This window comes from Podarcis tiliguerta (assembly GCF_965153285.1).
Source record: "Podarcis tiliguerta genome assembly, chromosome: 4".
NCBI classification, from domain to species: Eukaryota; Metazoa; Chordata; class Lepidosauria; order Squamata; family Lacertidae; genus Podarcis; species Podarcis tiliguerta.
The window spans coordinates 21,674,029-21,694,700 of record NC_139537.1 but is presented as its reverse complement, the minus strand read 5'-3'; the positions used below and the strand labels follow the sequence as shown (position 1 = coordinate 21,694,700).

Genomic DNA, 20,672 nt, shown 5'->3' with positions numbered 1-20,672 from the left:
CAGATTTGAAAGAGGACACCATGAAAAATTCAACAGAGGAAAGATTCCTCTAGGCACCAGGTTATTTTGTTACCCTTTGCTATTTTGGCGACACTCATTTGTCTCCCATTTCATGTCAACCAAATATAATTGAGTCATATGGAAATGGCAGGGTGCAAGTCACCAGGCATTGCTCCTCTGCAAGCTCACTTCGTTTTAATAGGGCTTCCAAGGGAAGCAGGTGCAAATCCCAATGAATTGCGTGGAAGTTACAAAGCAGGAGCCTCTTGTAGATTTTATCCATCAAGATGCAATACTAGCCAGAGAAGATGGTTGGTGGGGAAAGGGAGTGGGGGGGGGGCAGGCAGATGGAATCACATTTCATGGAAGAGTGGTAGCAACACATGCAGAACCAGGGCAATGTATTAGATAGGAGGACAGATGGCAACATAATATATGGAATAATTTATAGGGGGGAAAGATTGGGAGACACAAAAGGATGATGCAGGCTTAATAGAAATCTGGTTATGTGGCTGCTTGTAAGGGAGTAGAAGGCTTTTTGAATAAACCTATAGCAAGTGGAATTTCAGAGGAAAGGTTTATGCAAGGACAGGCACTGCCACCAGGTCCCTGTTCGTGTGAGACGGATGTAATTTGTGGGACAAAAGGTAAAGAATGAGTAACGCTCCGAAACAGAAAATAGCATGGCTTTCTTTTATTTAGCTTCCTTATTCAAGGGAGCACCCATGAAATCCGCCTCGGCAAGATTGGACTCCAAGCAACTGAAACTGCAATTTGTGTGATGGAAGTTATGCAGAAGCTTCTAAGTGGAAATCAGAGCTGTGCCGTGCCAGAAACAAAAATGGGGGAGAAACAATGAAGAAACACACAAATCATAATCATACTATTTTTGCTTCAATGGGTAGCTCTTATTTTATGACTGGGCTTTTATCTGCAGGCTTTCACAATGCTCGATATCACTCAGATTTTCAGATTTTGCTAAACCGTCATAACTTATTCAAGAGGCAGTGCTTTCTGGGAGGCTGCATGTCCATATTTCACATTAAGAATATGAGATTGTATCATTTGCTTTTGCTTCACCATAAGCCATTTACATGGAAAGAATTGGTGATTAAAATCAAATGACTTGTACGCTTGAAAAATAGAGCTATTGTGCCTTAAAGGGAAGCACTGTGTTTTATTCTGAAACACCGCCAGGCATGCTAATGTCCTCTAATATGCAGTTCTACTTTTCATATGTGTTGCACATCTCTAATGGAAAAAAGCAACAACAACAAAGTCCCTGTAAGGTAATTCATTTTGGGGGGCATTGCATGCACGTTGCAAATATGTAACAATGTCAAAATGCAAACAGTAAATTTTATAAACACCACGTTTTCGGTTGGTTATTAAAATCTTGTTATGTTTCACAATTTCCAAAAAGTAACCCAAATTATATTCCCCCACTCCATTATATTGCAGCTAATGAAATGTCCTCTCAGTAAAATGGATTGGTGTGATGGGTAATCTCTGCCACTTCTGCTCATTCTTGAAAGCTCTTTTTTACCTCATTCACAACTTACCCTTTACTCACCACAAGCTCTGCCTGTTTTCATTTCCACACCCGTCCCCATTGTAAGTCTACGGACTTACAATGCACTCAATAGACTGTGTGCATAATGGAGCCCCTCTCTCTGTCTCTCTCTCCTGTCTTTCTGGGGAACCAGGAACTACTGATCCCTGTTAGGATATTTCTGTTCCACCTTAAAAGGGAGCAGGATGTTTGTGTCACAGCCTGCGCATTTTCCTGTCTCACAGGATGTTTCTGTTGTGTCTTTGCTTTCGATTCTCTCTCACTGCCGAAGACATCTCTAGCAGGCAGTCATGGTTTTTCTCTGTTCTGATCAACACTGAATAAACTTCTATATAATGCTCTCCTGGGTGCAACTTTTGCTGTGCTTTATCTGCTGATAAGAGCGTGCATCGGCTCTAGAATATGGAAAGCTATTTCTGGAGCTCCTGTCGCTAATTGCTGATACTGCGTGTCTACGGGAGATCAATGGACGTCTGGAGACGACATGGAGGTCAAGATGGACTTTGTCTCCCTGGCAGTATCCCAACAATCCACCCCTAGCTTGGGCCATCAACTCTTTTCCGTGAGGGGCCTCCCCACGGATCACTTCTTCCATGTTCACATTTGCATTCATTCTGGGCTTTCAATGAGCACACAACACATGACCACATTGCACCAAAACCCAGCTGGCCAAACAGCAGAAGAAAGGAGGTGGCTTCTAAACCCACAATGCTCTTTTTTTTTTTTTTTTTTTTTGGCCAGGTATTATATTTTGCTTTTAAAGGCTGTAATCAGACTGAAGTCTTCACAACTGATGACAACTAATTAGCCACCAAGAAGTTGCTTCGTTCCTATGACTGTTAAGAAGAAACCACTCAGCTCAAAATCAGGGAAGCCTAGCCGAACAGCTGAACTAGATATTTCTCTACAGCTAAAATGTTAGCTAGGTACTTAACAGAACATGAATATGGCAGAAGACTGAAATTTCTGGCCGGGAGCCAAGTAAGACCGGCAAGACAAATGTGAAGCAGCATCAGTGCGACATAGGTGAAATTGTGGCAGTGCCAAATGAAGGTCGGTTTTGAGGAAAGATTCAAAGCAGCAGCTAACTGTAAGGTACTCCAATATCCTGGTGGGCATGAACAGGTCGGTAGCCTTAGCATGTTATCACAGGATAAAATCACAATATAAAAAACAGAATACAAAATAAAAATAAAAATACCCCCCCCCCAAAAGAACACATTTTAAAAGAGCATTGAATGACAATCAGCCAAAGGGTTTGTTAAAGAGGAACATTTTTGCCTGGGGCCTAAAGGTATACAGTGGTACCTCAGGTTAAGTACTTAATTCGTTCTCGAGGTCCGTTCTTAACCTGAAACTGTTCTTAACCTGAAGCACCACTTTAGCTTTAGCCTCCTGCTGCCGCCACGCCGCCAGAGCCCGATTTCTGTTCTTATCCTGAAGCAAAGTTCTTAACCTGAAGCACTATTTCTAGGTTAGAGGAGTGTGTAACTTGAAGCATATGTAACCCGAGGTACCACTGTATAATGAAGGCACCAGGCAAACCTCCCTGGGGAGAGCATTCTACAAATGGGGAGCCACTGCAGATAAGGCCTGTTCTCGTGTTGCCACCCTCCGGACCTCTCGAGGAGGAGGCACACGAAAAAGGACCTCAGAAGATGTTCTCAGGTAGGTTCATATGGAAAGAGGTGGTCCTTTAGGTATTGCAGTCCTGAGATGTTTTAAGGCTTTATAGGTCTAAACCAGCACTTTGAATTGGGTCCAGAAACTAGTTGGTAACCAGTGCAGTTGGATAGGCTAGAATCCAGCCTTGGATCTCAAAGTTTAAGCTTTATATATACAAACACATGTGCTGATTCCATGATCAGAATGGCATAGCATTTTGCCTAAGAATGAGTTCCACAAATCCAAACTAGCAGGCATTGGAATTGCAGGGCGTGGGGATTATAGAGGTACTACAGGGAACAAGCTACTGCTTCCAGGTCCACCTTTCGTTCTCAGAGTAACATTCTGCACTGAATTGGCTGAGCATTTCAGCTGCGGCATTCTCTAGAGTGACTTTCACACATTACATAACTAGCTCTGTATCAACTCACATGGGGAATGACTTGCAGAACCTTTTCCATTATATGTAGACGTTGTAGCCTAAGGGCAAATTGGTGGATGTTTGCGCTGCAAAATTAATTACCCGTCCACTGAATTTTTCAAAAAATAAATGTTCTCCTGTATGCACATAGTAAATTTTCACTATTTGAAGAGAGGGAAAATGTAATTTTCTAATCATAATTAATACATGACCTTACTGTTTGCCTGGGGATATTTGTCAGACCGTACCTGCAAATTAGGCAGCCTACAGATTTCTCAACCTTAGCTTTCCATTAAAAAGAGGGAGGGGAGAATCTTAAAAATCTCTGTGTGAAATAAGGTATGTTCATGTGGGGGAACAGTATTACTTTTAAAATGTGTTTAATTTTCTTGTCATAAGGGGACGGGGAGAAAAGGCCAAAGTCTCCTCCTAAATAAAGAGTATTAGATTTATTCACCGAAAGGCTGTTGTAGGTTGGACCATTTATCATAATGTCAAAACTCTACAGGCAAGTGGGATTCACATAAACCTCCAGACTCTTGACAGTCAATACTTTGAAGACATACTGTACTTCCTAAGTATTTTAATATGCCTGCCAAGGTGTCACATTTGGGGCACTGTCAAAAGCGGGGGGACGGACCTTAAGACGACAGAGGAAGAAATACCCAGAGTAAGTGGGTGAAAAGTATTACAGATTATGAATATGTGCATGAGGAGATGAACATCACAGCTGCTCCTGCATTGTTTGGCGGGGGGGGGGGGAGACATCTTGACAGTTTAGAAGGAAGTTATTTTATTTACTGCAGTAATGAACAACAGCGCGAAAGTTCTGCTCTGAGCATTTTGCACACATTAGGTATAGCCACATCAGTTAATATGCAAGAGCTGCACCTGTTTTTATGGCCAACAAGATCAGAAGAATTAAGTTCAGCTATGTCTAATGGGGCCTACTACTCCAAAGTAAGTGCATGTAGGATTGCTGCCTAGAACGGCAGCAATTTTCAGACAAACATATATCCTTGAATCACTGCATGCCAGCCTCATGTCCTCCAGATTTTTTGGACCAGAACTCACCTGTGACTATTGGCCATCCTGGCTAAGGGTGATAGGAATTGTAATCCAAAATGTCTGGAAGATTCCAGGTAGAATGCAGCTGTACATTATCACTCTATATGCGATATACAGTACTGTTTAAAGACAGATCTTCCAAAACACTGGTTTTTGCAAGTTCTTGTTGAGTAAAAGTGTTTGTTTTTAATTAATCCCAGTTTGAATTTATATCCAAATCAGTCAAATGCTTAAAGGAGACCAAGAGAAAAATCCACCGAACTACTGGACCATTTTAAGTTCTAAGGGAGTAATTTAGAAGCAAGTGGTTGGCAAAGCAATTCTAATGAGTAACTTCTATATGATTCAGAAGGAAAAATCTCACTTCCCCCAATTTAACTATACCTTTGCCTTTACCTACTTTAAATGAGGAACATTTCTGTCTTCAGGGGATCCGCCAACATTAGGGTGGGATCAGAATGGTACCATAAATACATACTACCTGCATTAGAAACCTGCGTTAGAACCGCAAAGCATCTCTGCCATCAAATGGCAGCCTCTGCCCTCACTCCCCATCTGCAATAATGGGGAATTAATACTGACCTACTTTGCAAGGTTGTTGTAAGGATTAATGAGATGTGTGCGAAGTACTCTGGGCACTTAGGAAGGTATCATATATACCGTTAATCTTTTAAAAACCATTCCTGTTGTTGGTAAGCCTGGTAAGAGTGTTGTAAAACTCACAATTGCATAATATTAAAGTCAAGCCCACCCCCCCTTGCAGACAGTGTCCTGCTGGGTAAAAAAGTTCCATCCTTCCCTTTTGATACAAGGCATTTGCCATTAACTTTCAGCTCCCTCTTGTTTGAATGCTGTGAAAGTACGGAAAGCAAGATCGATCTGCGTTTTATTATGCTCTTCATAATTTTAAGTACCTAAGTCAAATCTATTAACTCTTCTTTCAAGGTTAAGTAATTTGAGACATCAGATTTGCATACAAGTAGTTCCATTTTCCTTCTCTTCAGAGCTTGGTAAAAGAGCTGCTTGTTTTTTCCCAACTTTATATAAAGGTAAAGCGGACCCCTGACCATTAGGTCCAGTCATGACCGACTCTGGGGTTACGGCACTCATCTCGCTTTATTGGCCAAGGGAGCCGGCATACAGCTTCCGGGTCATATGGCCAGCATGACTAAGCCGCTTCTGGCAAACCAGAGCAGCGAACGGAAACACTGTTTACCTTCCCGCCAGAGCGGTACCTATTTATCTACTTGCACTTTGACGTGCTTCCAAACTGCCAGGTTGGCAGGAGCAGGGACCAAGCAACGGGAGCTCACCCTGTCACGGGGATTCGAACCGCCGACCTTCTGATCAGCAAGTCCTAGGCTCTGTGGTTTAACCCACAGCAGGTATAAAACCAGGAAATTCAGTATTTGACTCCTTCCTGTTTAAAATCTACTATTTAGGGACAATTTTGAAGGATTTCTATTGCACACACTTGAATGTCTCCTACACAGTGTAACTTTCTCTTAATTTCTATCACTTTGGTATGTCAAGTATTAGTTTGTTCTAATTATCATAGCTTTATGCATGCAGCTGTGGTATGGGAAATGGGCCAATTATGAAGTTTTCCAAGCACGGGGAATCTGAGAACAATATAATTCATTAAAATACAAACCCCAAATTCATTAAAAAATATATTTGAAAATGCAAGTAAAGCAATTAAATTCCACGGATAAGAGGTAATGAAGAAGTGTGAGGTGAATGATTGCAGTATTATAAATCAATGAACCAGTTCACTGACAAATTCATGAACTCTGAAAATTAGGTTTTTGTACTTTTATTGCCAAGTTACCAAATACTTTATCAGTCACTCCTTCAGACTTTTAAAAATGCATAAGTGAACAACCCACATTAATCCGACATTTATTTAAAAAAATAAAATCAGCTAATAGTTACATTGGAAGAATGGTTTTATAGTACATTCTTCACAATGAAAAGCATTTTTTAAAAAAAATATCAAATTTATTAGCACCCTTATTATTGGATTCAAAGGGTATTTATTTTTATACAATGGACTTTATTATCCTTCATGAAATGAAAGGAACTTGAAATGGTAATGAAATAGTATTAGCAGGAGTATTGACAAAAGAATCTAAGTGACTCTTGATTTAGAATACGACTGCAATTTTTATACTGCATTTGAGGATTCCTGTATAATTGCGGCTTTTACATACAGATCAGACAATTTACTTCTGTTTCAAAGAGATGCAGAAGTATTCCTTCTGGAGAACTTGTGGGCTGCATTTTCATGTTCCCATCTGACAATTCCGCTAAGCAATTTTGTGATTCATTATGAAATCTTACATATGTACTTGGGAGTCTCACAAAAGCCCAAGGAACTTGCTTCTGAGAAAGTGATCACTAAGTCCCAGGGAAATGTGTCATAAGCCCCCACCCAATTACAGAGCAGTCTACAGGGAAAGGGGGAAAGACATGAGGAGGTACTAAGACCCAACAGCAGAGGCAGCCAAAATGGTATGTTCTACAGATGTGCCTGGACTTCAACTCCCATCAACTCCAATGATACAGTCAACGGTCAGAGATGATGGGAGATATAGTTCAGCTAAAGGGCACATAATCTCTGCCAGCAGAGATTACCAGGATTCTAGACAGCAATACATGGGGTTGCTGCCAAGAATGGCAACTTCATGTCAAATTCTCCTCCTGTTCCCCTAATGTATAGTTATGGAGATAGGCCACCATCACATTCTCAGTTTTCCCACTACCACCCCGCATTACTAACTTTTTGTACTTTTATTCCCAAGTTACAAAATACTGTATCAGTCACTCCTTCAGACTTTTAAAAATGTATAAGTGAACAACCCACATTAATCCACAGGGGCAGAGGGGAGAAGGAACATAAAATGAGGGGATCTCATCATACATTTCTATAAAGGTACACTGTAAAGGTAAAGGTAAAGGGATCCCTGACCATTAGGTCCAGTCGTGGCCGACTCTGTGAGAGAGGGTAAATCCATTTTTGGGAGAGAGTGCAAGGAGGAGCCTGGCTCCTGATATGATAAAACTGTAGTCAACAAGGATCTCAACACAGAATATGCATTGGCCCATGGCTACTTAGGGAGCAGAAGCAAGCAGAAAGATGTGAGTAAAATAAATGAGGAAGCAAGGAAAAGAAAAACTAGGAATGTTCCATGAGTGGATGAGACCTTGAGGAGAAGGAAAAGGAAAGGATGGAAGATTATGGAAACAGAATTTTTCTACAGAGATGGCTCCACTTGCTGTTTGCAACATGGTGGTTTGAAGAAGTCCATATATACAGAAGGAGTCGTCTCACCAGAAGGAATGGGGTGAGCAGCAATTTCTGGGACTACAGCTCTAGAACAGGAGTGGCGAACCTTCCCCTCACCCGCTAAGGATGGACTGATGACCCACAGGAAAAGTCTATCTGCTGCTGTCGGTGGACAGAGCCAAACCCAACCAAGAGCTGGAAGTGGGAGGGGCTTACAGGATTGCTTAACACTCTCTCTGTTCCCCAGCCTTCACACACAGGCACACACCACAGGAAGCATTTTCCAGAACGGTCGTCTAGAGAGCCTCTGCAGACCCAGATGCTGCTGTGGGCCATGTAAAAGCAGACTGAGGGTCTCAAGTTCTCCATCCCAGTTCAAGAGCGTTCAGGAACCCCTTCCGTGCAGGTGAAAATCCGTATGTGGGGCTGCCCAGAGACTGCACATAGGAAGTAGGAATCAAAAAGGATGAGGGCCAGAACACTGTTAGTTCTGCAGTTCAAGAGCTTGGAGTCTGGGGCTAGCTTGAGCAAAAAAAAAGATTATATACTGTATTGGTATTAAGCCCCACATGCACAACACCAACATGCAATGTTAAATTACAGCTGATGTTCCTGGCTAATTACAGAAGACAAAAGTAGGCATGCTATTTCCACCCCCTGCCAAATAATAAAACATTCTGCTACCATCTCTTCAGCCTCTCCTTGTCAGAACCTTTCAGTAAACTTTTAATAGTTCCTTAGATTCTTTGAAACATGGATTATTTCTTCTTGTATCTATCTAGAACATGGCTCTGACCTGTTATAGATTTTTAGGCCCTATCAACAGAAATGCTATAAATAACAATAATGAGGAGAATGATCAATGAGCATTATAGAGATGGAGTAACCTTTGTAACTATTCTCTGCTGTCAAGTTCACAAACTTTCAGCTCTGGTTTATGACAAATAAATGGCCCAGAAACAATCTTTGCATTTTTATGGCCTACAATTTACTTTTTTTTTAATGCCAAAAAGGGAGTTTAAAGTACCGACATTAAAGCTTTACATTATAGCTGAAATCAATCACATTATAGCTATGACACTTCCTGAATAATTCATTAGAGTTTCAATCACATCTATGAAAAATGTAGGCATTTAAATAAAATGTATTATGCCGAAGGCCTCATTGATACAGGACTCTCTAGTGGTCTCTTCTTGGTGGTTTACAATAGCATGTCCTCTGCTATAATGACCCTTCAAACATTGCCCTGCTTTCTGCCTATGAGCATCAAGAAACCAAAATTTAACATTGTCACAATATGGAACGAGGAAACTTTGGCTCTCTAGAATTCGTTGGACTACAACTCTCCTCAGCCTCAGCCAGTATGGATATGGGAGTTGTAGCTCAATGACAACTGGAGGGGACATAGTTTCCTCATTTCTGAAATAGAGTAATGGTCTGTTAGGCAACTAACGAGCGTGGTTTGGTTACATATTGGCTTCCATCTCACTTGTAAATAATTGAAGCTAGAAGGTCACATGGGAGCAGCTGGCCATCACAGGCACTTGTCAGCCACGGTTGCCTGTCCCCAGGTGATGCGATGTGAGAGGCAGTCATGTTGTCCACTTCTACTGCCTCATCTCCCCAGTTCATACAGTGAAGAAGCGCAGGAAAACATCATCCAGACTCTATAAAATGCTTAAAAAATCCAAATGTTTTGGAATGGATAAATGTTATGCAAAATCCTTCATTCCCCAGGGTACACATGTCAGCATTTCACAGCGTTTTGTCTCCAATATTCTGACAAATGGAGGAAAATCAACTTACCCTGTGTTTTTCTTTAATCTTCTTCCTATATTCTTCTTTGTCAAATTTGTCCTCTTCCTGCAGCCTCTCTTTTGCTTTGTTGAGACTGATTCCACCACTGTCATCGTCATCTTCTGCTTCGTCGTGAACAGATTTTTGTGCGGGTGGCCACTGCTGAATTAGCTGGATTTAAAAAGAACAATGAAAAATATCATTGCATCACCCTACATTCTAATTCTGATTCAAGACTTGAATCAGCCTTGAAGTACATGACGTGAAGTGCTGTCACTTATGTAGCCAAAACAGGAACAGCCACAACACAGCAAGAGAGGTGTCAAGCTGGAGTAACCCCAAGGTCTGCAGAAGTACAAAAAATAAATAAATTAGGAAATCTAACCTGGGGGACCCTGAAAATAGCCCTGTGAGCACTGAGTGTCCTCAATGGTCACAAAATAATTACCAAATGCCTCCCCCCCAAAAAAAACAACCCCTAGATAGTTGGGGCAGTAGAATAGAGTATGTCTGCCTGATGATAACAATGGACAGGAGCACACAATACTGCAAGTTTGTTGTGGGTCCCACTGGTAAATTCAATTCAGTGTAATTGAACATTTAATTGCAAATAATTAGTTGTCACAATGTTTTATTTGAAGGCAACAACTGCGTAACTCAAAATCTTACACAGAACTAATAAGCGCTGCTTCAAGGAAAAGCAAGCACCCTAAGCTAACATTTGAAATTAAGTAAAAAGAAAGATAGAGGGAATGAGCAAGGCGTTTGGGATCCAAATAAAAGGATTTTGCAGTGTGGAAGGATGGCAAAGTGGCAAAGCAGGATGATGAGCTTCTTGGAATTATTGGGAAATGGGGAGTTAGTGTGTTTGGAGAATCAAAAGTCTCAAGGTCTGCTGCATGGAGAGAGAGCAGGGAAGGAAGAACCAATGGATGTGCAATGGTGAATGCAAGGTCTCAGGCACATTGGAACGATAGGATTATAGACCTGGAAGAGTCATTGAAAATCTGCTAGTCCAGCCCTCTCCTCAGTGCAGGATCTGCAATGCAGCATGCACTGAGCTGGGATACAGAAATGCACATATGGAGCTAAGATTTCTCATAATGTACTTCCTAAGCACCTACAACAACTAGGTGCTGCATATAGTATGTATTGTCTAAAGTATGTGCTGAGTTATACAAGTATTATACAAACTGATATTGTCAAATGCAGAGGCTTCTGCAAAGGCCACCCTTGTGTCTTTAAAGTCTTGTTTTCATGTTTCTCTCCCTCTGAGATCAGCTCAGAATATATCACCAAAGCCCATATTGCTACTTCACATTCTGAACGCAGCGCCGCATCCAACACGATCATTCCTCACACAAATTCATAAAAACCACTCTTAATACATCGACCTAATTATAGAAACTGACAGTTCAGCATCCATGGCTGCCACAGAAACACATTATAGGGCTTCCTAAAAAGAAGGAAAAAACCATGGCAACTTTTTATCAAGCTACTATGCTCACTTATCCATCGTCTGCAGTTTCAAATTAGCCTTTGAAACAGCAACGCGCTGTATTTATTTTAAGAAGCAAAGCATTACGACTTCAGCTTAATCAGAGCGTTTGTCGTAGCCTTCTGTGCAGCCAAACTAAATGCTTCGTTTGCAGGCAAGAAATCATGGGCCATTGTAATCTGCTTGCGATGCATTTCCATAGAAATTTAGTACCACAAACATGGCCACAGTGGTAATCCATCGGTCAGTGTAGTCTCAAAGACTGCATTTGGCCCATTGTGCCCTTGAGACTATAGAAGGTGGTCAAAAGCTGTTGCATGCAGGAAGGGAGAGGTGGCTCTCTGTTCCAAACCATACTGTGAATAACCACTATTTCACCGGTAAGGAGCATGTGCAAATTCAGCAACACCTACCTGCAACCTAGCAACACTTCCTCTTTCCTTCCACCCTGCATGTTACTGTACAGTCACATTAGATTGCAGAAGGAATTGAAACTGACAATTGTCACCATCTGCAATGGAAAAAGCCCACCAGTATTTCTTCCTCTCAGTTTTATTGTGGTTTTGCAGACCCCTGAAAAGCACATTCCTGGTAATTAGCATTTTGCAAATCACACATCTAAGTGCCTGATAATGAAGACTAGGAGATAATTTTTATATTTTCAGTGAAAACACAGTGGTGCTCAGGCTTATGAAGAACAATGGATATTTTTTGCTAAATTGATAGTTTTCAAAACCGTGATGAACTCTGGGGTTCCTCTTGGGAACTTCTTTGGGGTGTGTTCAACAAGAGTAAGATCACTAATGACAAATATATCTGAAAAAGAGCCTGATAACCATTATCCATCTTCCCTACAGTGTGCAGGGAGTACTGGTGGAATTCTAATCGGCCAGGACAATATCAACTGAATATGACAAAAATCCTTTGCAAGGTCTCAGTATTCCAAAGCCACTTCATAATTTATTGGCACACCCCAATGTGGGAAGTGTGTGCCAAAATTTGAAAATTTGAAAGCTTGTGTTCTAGGCCCAACACCAACACACACACACACACACTTCTCAGCATAAGCCAGCCAGTTTTTTTAGATCTTACCTCTCCATCTTCAGTAAACACAATTTTTGTGTTTACTTTAAATTTTCTTTTCAATACTTTTTTAGCTTCCTTTGTTTTAGTTATTTTCTTCTTCGGCTTTGAATTCGATGTACTCTATAAAAGAAGAGCAGAAGAAAGACAGCATGGTTAACTTTTAGCAAAGAGGGATTCCAGGAAAAGGATGAAAATATGCCACTGCCGCCAACCAAAAGGCACATCTGTGCTACAAAGAGCAAACGTGTTGTTGTTGTATTAATTAATTTATTTATTAATTTTTTATGCCACCCTTCATCCAAAGATCACACAGTGGTTCACAACATAAAAATACAAGTTGAGAATACAAAAAGAAACACAAACAAAAAGAAGACAAAAAGAAACACAAACCAATAACCCCCCTCCCACAAATACATTTAGAAACTGGAGCAAAAATAAGCCTAAATCACCTCACATTTATTCCCACTGGCTGACGCCCAACCCATAAAACAAGAAGCTACATTGCTTTCAGAAGACGCTCAGGCTCAGCCTTTAGTGAACCTTGTTGGGGAAAAGGAATTCTGAATATATCTTCAGATGCTGCATTTAACATAAAATAATTAATACGTAAACCAAGAATCAATTGCCACGTCTTATATGTTTGGGTTTGGGATTTCACAACTGGACACAGCTTCCAAAGGTGTTGAAAACTGCCTGATGTGCAGACATCCAAATTACCTTCAGAGTGAAGTTTTATAACTTTGTTAAGCAGCCCTCTGTTGCCAAAAGAACCCCTCCAAGACACTATAGAGACAGTGAAAAACTGCCTCCACATTCATGTAGCAGCTCCACTAGTGAAATGTGAAGAAAAGTTTGTGATATGGGACACCTGTATTGCCTGGAAATTGTCCGCTCTTTTAAAGTTTCTTACAAACATAATACATAATATTCAAAGTAAAACTGAGAAGAAGAAAGACGAAGAAGAATTTAGCACTACAAGGTACCAAACAAACTTAGCTCAGGTATCTTGCATGCCAAGCCCTTTTTTGCTGGAATCATTTGAAATAGATGCATAGCATGCCCCCAGGCCAAGAGCAATGAAATTAAACAAGGAGAGAAAATTGTTCCTTATTTCCTGTTCTATTGCTTCCATCTTAGTAAGCAAGAAATGGATATCGTTAAGTGTGCTCTCCACAATGATTTCCATCCAGAATAAGGGGCAAAGAGAAATGAAGGCATGAATATACATTTCCTTGTGGGCTTTAATGAAAATTACATAGTCAATCATATCTTGCCCTCTGGAATCCAATTTTTAACCTGCCACTTTCAATAACTACCTCTAACATTAGGAAAACAGGCAGCCAGAGGCAATTCGGCAGGGAGGGCTTAAAACTGATTCAGATTTCATCCAGGTCTCCAGCAATGGCAATATCGATTCCATTTTGAACATTTTGGAAGAGACTCTGCTGCCTTCCAGAAACAGGTGAGCAGGGAGCCAGGGGCTTATTTCAACTGTTCCAGGACCATTTCAGCATCTACTGCACTTTACAACCTTGAATTCTGGTGCTGCAGGAGACTCTTGAGAGTCCCGTGGACTGCAAGAAGATCAAACCTATCCATTCTGAAGGAAATCAGCCCTGGTGCTCACTGGAAGGACAGATCATGAAGCTCCAATACTTTGGCCACCTCATGAGAAGACTCCCTGGAAAAGACCCTGGTGTTGGGAAAGATGGAGGGCACAAGGAGAAGGGGACGACAGAGGACGATATGGTTGGACAGTGTTCTCGAAACTACCAGCATGAGTTTGACCAAACTGCGGGAGGCAGTGGAAGACAGGAGTGCCTTGCGTGCTCTGGTCCATGAAGAGACGGACACGACTAAACGGCTAAACAACAAGAACAGAGTCCTGCTGTGTTGGATGAGTTTCAGTTGGTAAGGCTTGAGGATGTGGACAAGGTGCTTCGATTGGTTAGGACAACCACTTGCGCTCTTGCCCCTCGTGGCTGAAAAAAACTTGCAGGGAGGGGACAGCTGGCTGGGCCAGGGAGGTGATCAACGCCTCCTTACAAGAGGCGGTGGTTCCTACCTGTTTGAAGAAGGCAGGGGTAAAAGAAATCCTCCATGGACTCAAAAAACTTAAGTAACTACTGGCCAGTTGCTCATCTCCCCTTCTTGGGCAAAGTTCTTGGGTGGGTGGTTATGGACCAGACCGGGGTGCTCTTGGAGGAAACTGATTCTCCAAGATCCATTTCAATTGGGGTTTAGGCTCGGTTTTGGCACAGAAACTGCTTTGGTCACCCTGTATGATGACCTTCATCAAGAGAGAGACAGGGGAAATATATCCCTGTTAATTCTCCTCAACCACTCAGCAGTTTTTGAGACCATCAACCATGGTATCCTTCTGGAGCAGCTTTCTGAGTTTGGGGTTGGTGGCACTACTTTGTTGTGGTTCCGGTCCTACCTGGATTGCCACTCCCAGAGGGTGATGCTTGGGGAGGAGTCTTTTTCAGCTCTGTGGAGCCTTCAATGTGGAGCCTTCAGGGTTCAATTTTATCCCTTATGCCAGAGATTTTCAACCTTTTTGGGTCCACTGTTCCCTTGACCAACTACCTTCCTTCTGCGATACCCCTGTGAAGCTCAGGAGCCCAGCTATGTCACCCCTTGCCTGCAGAGCCTCATCCCTCTTTGAACGACCTCCCTTGGGGAGTGTTTCTCCCCTCTCCCCTCTCCTTGGGAGTCCTTTCGGCTGCCGCCCCTGGCCTCTGAGCTGCCCTCCCCCTGCCCCTGAGAGGTGCCTTCCCACACTGCTCCACAGGGGCCTGGGAAGCACCCCCTGGCCAGCCCCAGATGCACCATTTGCCTGGGAAGCTTGTAGCCAGGGCTGCTGCAACAAACAGCTGTGCAAACCTTTGGTAGGCAGAGATGCAAGAGGGCATCAAAGGAAGGGAGGGAAGGAGACAGAGAGGGACAGAGGCCATTGTTGCCTGCAGCACCCCATCCATCATTCAAGGCACCCCAGGGTGCCATGGCACACTGGTTGAAAACCACTGCCTTATGCTATTTAACATCTACATGAAACTGTCGAGTGGTGTCATCTGGAGTTTTGGAGTACAATGTCAGCAATATGCTGACGACACACAGCTCTACTTTTCCTTTACATCTTCAGGTGAGGCAGTGGATGTGCTGGACCGATGTCTTACCTTGGTAATGGTTCCTTCATCCGCTCCACACCTACACAAAACAGCCTCTGTGAGGGATAATACTGCAGAAAAATCTGTATTAGGGTCTGTGTTTCCAGTACATGTGATGTAAAAGAGGCTGGGAGAAGAAATATGAAGTAGCTGTTTTGATGTTTCATCTTCTTTTTCTTTCTTTTTTTAAAGAGTTGTGCCTCCAGTTAAAAGAAGAAAAGCGTTTACCAAGGGCAGGTATGAGCTTTGATGCTGAACTAAGAACATTATTTTGCTGACATTAACAAAATGTTTCTTTCTGCCCCACAACACTCAGAAACCTTTGCTTTCCAAGTTGTGGAAAGTACTTTTGATGGAGGAAAGGGCAACATTCTATGATGAGATGAAAAGCTGCAAGCTATACGTAGTGCCAATTAATGCTGACAAGTTCATTTCCACTCACAAAATGAGCGGAACTGTGATATACACACACACACACACATACACACACACACACGGCATGCAGAAGAATTTGCCTGAAGATGTGAAGGTTCACAGTGGGGGAAGACAACAGGGGTAACTCCAGCAAGTGCTGCTCCCCTAGGCCCTCATAGATATCCCACACACCCTTGGTCCCCAATCTCCCCCACTGTGGTTCAGAAGGTACATAATCTTACATAGTAGGTAAGATGGTAGGTCTCAAGAGAAGATTTCATGGAGCAGATGCACCCCAATAATAAGGGGAGAACTTCAAAAAGCATGATGCAACCAGGAAAGCTAGATGAAAGTGAGTACGGATGGTGGCATGCGGATGAAATACATGGGAGGACATTGCCAAGAAGGGTTTAATTGAATAGTTAGAATTGCTGTACAACTGCTATTAGTTTGAAAAAGGCGGCCTGCTAGGTTTTTAGTTTATTACACTGTGGAGCTGACAAATGCAAATTGTGAATTATGAAAAACAACAGGCAGAGAGAATAATTATCTATACAGTCCCAAATGCAAATGTATGCCTTTTTGAATTAAGTTACATTGGAGTAAGCAGAGCTGCTAACATTTCGGCTTGCGTATGTGCCAGACTGGTATTAAAGCACACCTGAATGGTGTCACATCATTAATTCAGAAAAATCGCACTACTTCACACTTCCTCATTATCCTTCTTCCAGAGGCTGTACAATGGCATACCTGGAAATGGAGATTCTGAGAGAATTTGATTTCTCAAATAAATGCAAGAGCAAAACAGGGGTGTTGTTGCAGAAGACAAAGCTTCTCCAGCCCAAACAAGCAAGGAGTTGCTAATTTTAAAGAGTTCCAGTGCAAGATGGTGGCTGCAATCGCCAACCTGGTGCTCCCCAGGTGTTCTGGACTACAACTCTCATCAGCCCCTGTCAGCACGCTGCCCATGATTTTCAATTTTGAGCTTTGTCATGGAAGGAAGATGGGACAGGAACATGAGCAAAGCACTGCCCATGCATTGAGAGGATTTCCAGTCGGCCCACATATTTCGTATCCCAATCAACATGCCTTCGCTTCCTCCTCTACCAAACCAGCCTATGCCACAGACTCCAGGCTCTCTAAAAATCTGAACCTTGGAAGCAAGATAGAGTACGCTAAATAAAGAGACGAAGTAACGAGATGCAAATGTGCATAATTTATGACAGCACAATTTGAGTTTCCTTGGCACGGAGTACACACAGCCTTGGGTACAGCTGGCAATAAAAGGTCTTTTAGTCAAGGGCTTTATTGTGAGATTTCATAGCATGTAACTATGCAATTAACTTTGTCACTGTGGCATTTAATGGACTCTTTAAGCAAAGAATATATCAGCGTATTAGCTGATTTGGTAAAATAATTGACATAAAATTGCTTTGTAAGCAGTCTAAATCTTCCGCATAAGGTAAAAAGGGAATCCACAGTTAGCCTTCGATTTGATTGCCCTGGGAATTCTGCACAAAGGATCTTAAGAGTGTATTTACTTTGGTTAACATATACACGTTGAGCATATTTATGCAGAAAACAATCTTCTGTTTCACCGAGATGCTTTGTTAGTCCTGGAAAGGCTGAGCAGCGTTGTTTTTGTTTCACCCGCATTTAGAGATGCTTGTTTCTTAAAACTGACGGTGGGTGCCGCTTAAAAGAACTGCTTTCTGAAAGCCAAAGCAAGAAGTGCATTGGCAATGTTTGGACAATTCCCTCCGCCCATGAAAAAAACATGGTAGGATCAAACTTGATTGGTTACTTCCTGTCTTCTTAATCTGCAGGGAATCTATAGCTCTCCAGATTTGTCTGAAATCCAAGAGAGCTGCTACTGGCCTGTGTAGATGATAATATTTCTAAGAGAGGCTCAGTGGGGAACTGGGCATGCTCAGGCTGCACACAGCCTATAAGAAAGCACTATGCAATTATTTATATATATGCGGATGACGCATTGTCTCCAGCACTGATTACCATGCACACACTGGGAAGTATATTTGCACAGAGCAGAGCTTTCCAAACTTTTCGTGTTGGTGACACACTTTTCAGACTTGCATCATTTCGCGACACATTAATTCAGTTTTACTAGCAAACCAGAGATTAAACTAACCCCTTTCCAGCGTTCACGCAACACACCTACACACTGCAGCCGACACACTTAACATGTCGCAACACACAGTTTGGAAAGCTCTGGCATAGGGGGCTAGCAGAGGATGACATTGGGGGCTGTACTGCTCACCTGCCTTCCCTCTGGCTGAGTCGCTGCTGCATAGTAGGAAACAGAATGGGACGGACAAGGTGGTTGCAAAGTTGGCACTGTGCAAACACATCAGCAGATACAACTAACTGGGTGCTCCTACCAGCACGTTCATCTTACTCGACCCTCTCAATGTCCCAATATGTAGCAGCAATTCAGGTAGAGGAAGGTCAGGTGAGTAGCACAGCCCCAGCACACTGTCCACTACTGACAGGGACCTGCATTGATAGACCTCAACCATCATAAGCAGTTTGTGCCTGTTTGATACAGACAGTGAATAAGACAGGATCTAAAACACACACTTTAATCCTGGCTTGTTTGAACACTAGACTGTAAACCAACCAGAGCGCCCCAAGTTTAGATGCATCAAGGAAGTCTAAATATTAAAAATGGAGGTTTTTCATCTCCTCTTGTGAGGAGAGAAGAGAAGTGGTAGTGCCCAAACCTTGTGTGTATAACACTAAGCTGTGATTAAGTGGTATGTCCAAGCCAAGCAAATGGGATGAAGTTTAATAATAATATAAAAGTTCCCGTCAAACGTGAAAAAAAGTAATTTCTCTTGAATTTAATAAGCCATCGCAGTTAATTAACTGCATCCTCCTGCTGTCTACCTCTAAGAGCAGCCTTTAACACAGCCAATTCCAATTTGACCTTAAAATTACATTAATCATCTTCAAGTTTCTCAGCTAGGCTATGATATTGATTTGAACGGTAACTGGACAAGAAGCTTTCAAAAATGTTAAGTGAAAATTTCTTTTGAGGAGAGAGCATAATCTGGAAGGCAATCTTTCGTAATTAGCCATACACAATTCAAGAATATGATCCATGTCACCCAGCTGTCACATGGAGGATGGAGAAAGCTTGCTTTCTCCTGCTCTGGAGGGCAGCGCCCGTACCAATGGATTCAAGTTACAAGAAAGGAGATTCTGATTTAATATCAGGAAAAACATTCTGACAGTAAGAGCTGTTTGACAGAGGAACAGACTCCATCAGAAGGTGGTGGACTCTCCTTGGAGGTTTTTAAGCAACAGTTGGATGACCATCTGTCATGGATGCTTAGCTGAGATTCCTGCATGACCCCTGAGGTCCCTTCCAAATCTACAATTCTATACAAAGAAATCTCACTTCCCATCACTGACATGCAGCCCCTGACAAATTACCCCCTCGGCAGATAAAAGGTTGTCCATTTTTGAGTAGCCCTTGCAGTAATGCAAGCTTTCCAAACTATTTGTCATAAAGAGTTGCAAAGGGCAGATCTACTGAGGTAAGATTTTGGAATCTTACATCCCATGACAGTTTGCTTTACACTTTTGCTCTGTAAGCATTGGATTTGCTTGCTTGAGTCACCTGGAACTACTTGCTCTGCAATCACATCTGAAGTACTACCACCTTCTTTGGGACAGCTGTAAAAGGCCCCATACAACCCAGAAAAGCTCTGCCGGATGACATAATGAGGATGCATGGAGGCAGCAATGTATGCCTTCTTTGCTGCCTTCAATGCTACTAGGTAGACTCAATAATGAGCCTTTACCAGTGTTCTGTTGCATTCATTCAGATCTTTCCTCCACTAGCGTTCAAGCGGTCTCCCAGCTTGCTTCCTCACCCTAAACTCCAGAGTACACCTGGGGGCTAAACAGGCTCCACAAAGTGGGAGAGGGCACTCAGGGGTGATTTTGTCAATAGCCCGAGCCATTCAGGCCTTCCAGAGGTCTGTCAGGGCTTCGACAGGGGCACCATCCTATCAGCCGGAACCCCCACTCAGAGCTATTTGGCATTCCACTGGATCCAACAATCTCCAAGGGCAGACCTTCCTAATAGGTCCCCCACCTCTGTGGAGGGGAAAAGGTGCCAACAGCCTAAATCTCAACAGGAAGTGATCTGACCATGGCAGTGGACGAATGTCAGTGTCCCCCACCTTCAAATTACCCTCTTTCTGCCTAGTTGAGAAAACAAGGTCCAGAGCATGGCCTGCCATGTGCGTTGGGCCAGTGACATGTTGGGACAGCCCCATGGTTGGCATGGCGGCCATGAAGTCCTGAGCCGCCCCAGAGCCAGCTGCCTCAGCATAGATGTTGAAGTATCCCAGAACACCACCTCCAAGACCAGCTCTGCTACCTGGGCAGCGAGGTGGGTGGTAAACCAGCAGAATCCCTAGTCTGTCCCAATTGCCCAATGCCAGGAACATATATTCTAGATTCCCTCCCCCCTGCCGACTGGACAGAGAGCCTGAAGATAGAATCTCTATAGACCACAGCAACTCTCCCTCGAGTCTGGCCTGATGCTACACTGAGTACCCAGGTGGGCATAGCTGGGTAAGAACAACACCACCCTGTTCACCCACCTACGTTTCAGTGATACATGCCAGATCAGCCACCTCATCCATAATCAGATCATG

The 20,672-nt window shown here is 42.7% G+C and overlaps 1 protein-coding gene and 1 long non-coding RNA gene across 3 annotated transcripts in view; one reads left to right on the top strand and one right to left on the bottom strand.

Annotated features, from left to right (window-relative positions):
• Positions 1-20,672, top strand: part of LOC310675916 — a 212,913-nt gene that overhangs the window by 44,264 nt on the left and 147,977 nt on the right. The window lies entirely within an intron of this gene.
• The window catches only part of DDX10 (DEAD-box helicase 10), a 157,426-nt gene that overhangs the window by 50,472 nt on the left and 86,282 nt on the right, over positions 1-20,672 (bottom strand). For both annotated transcript variants that reach the window (XR_014510182.1, XM_083436292.1), the window contains exons 14-15: positions 12,404-12,517; positions 9,823-9,984 (exon numbers count right to left, since the gene is read on the bottom strand). Coding sequence is in view for 1 of the 2 variants with exons in the window: in XM_083436292.1 (XP_083292418.1) it covers positions 9,823-9,984; positions 12,404-12,517 (276 nt within the window). In the remaining variant the exon portion in view is untranslated. The remainder of the gene's footprint in view (positions 1-9,822; positions 9,985-12,403; positions 12,518-20,672) is intronic.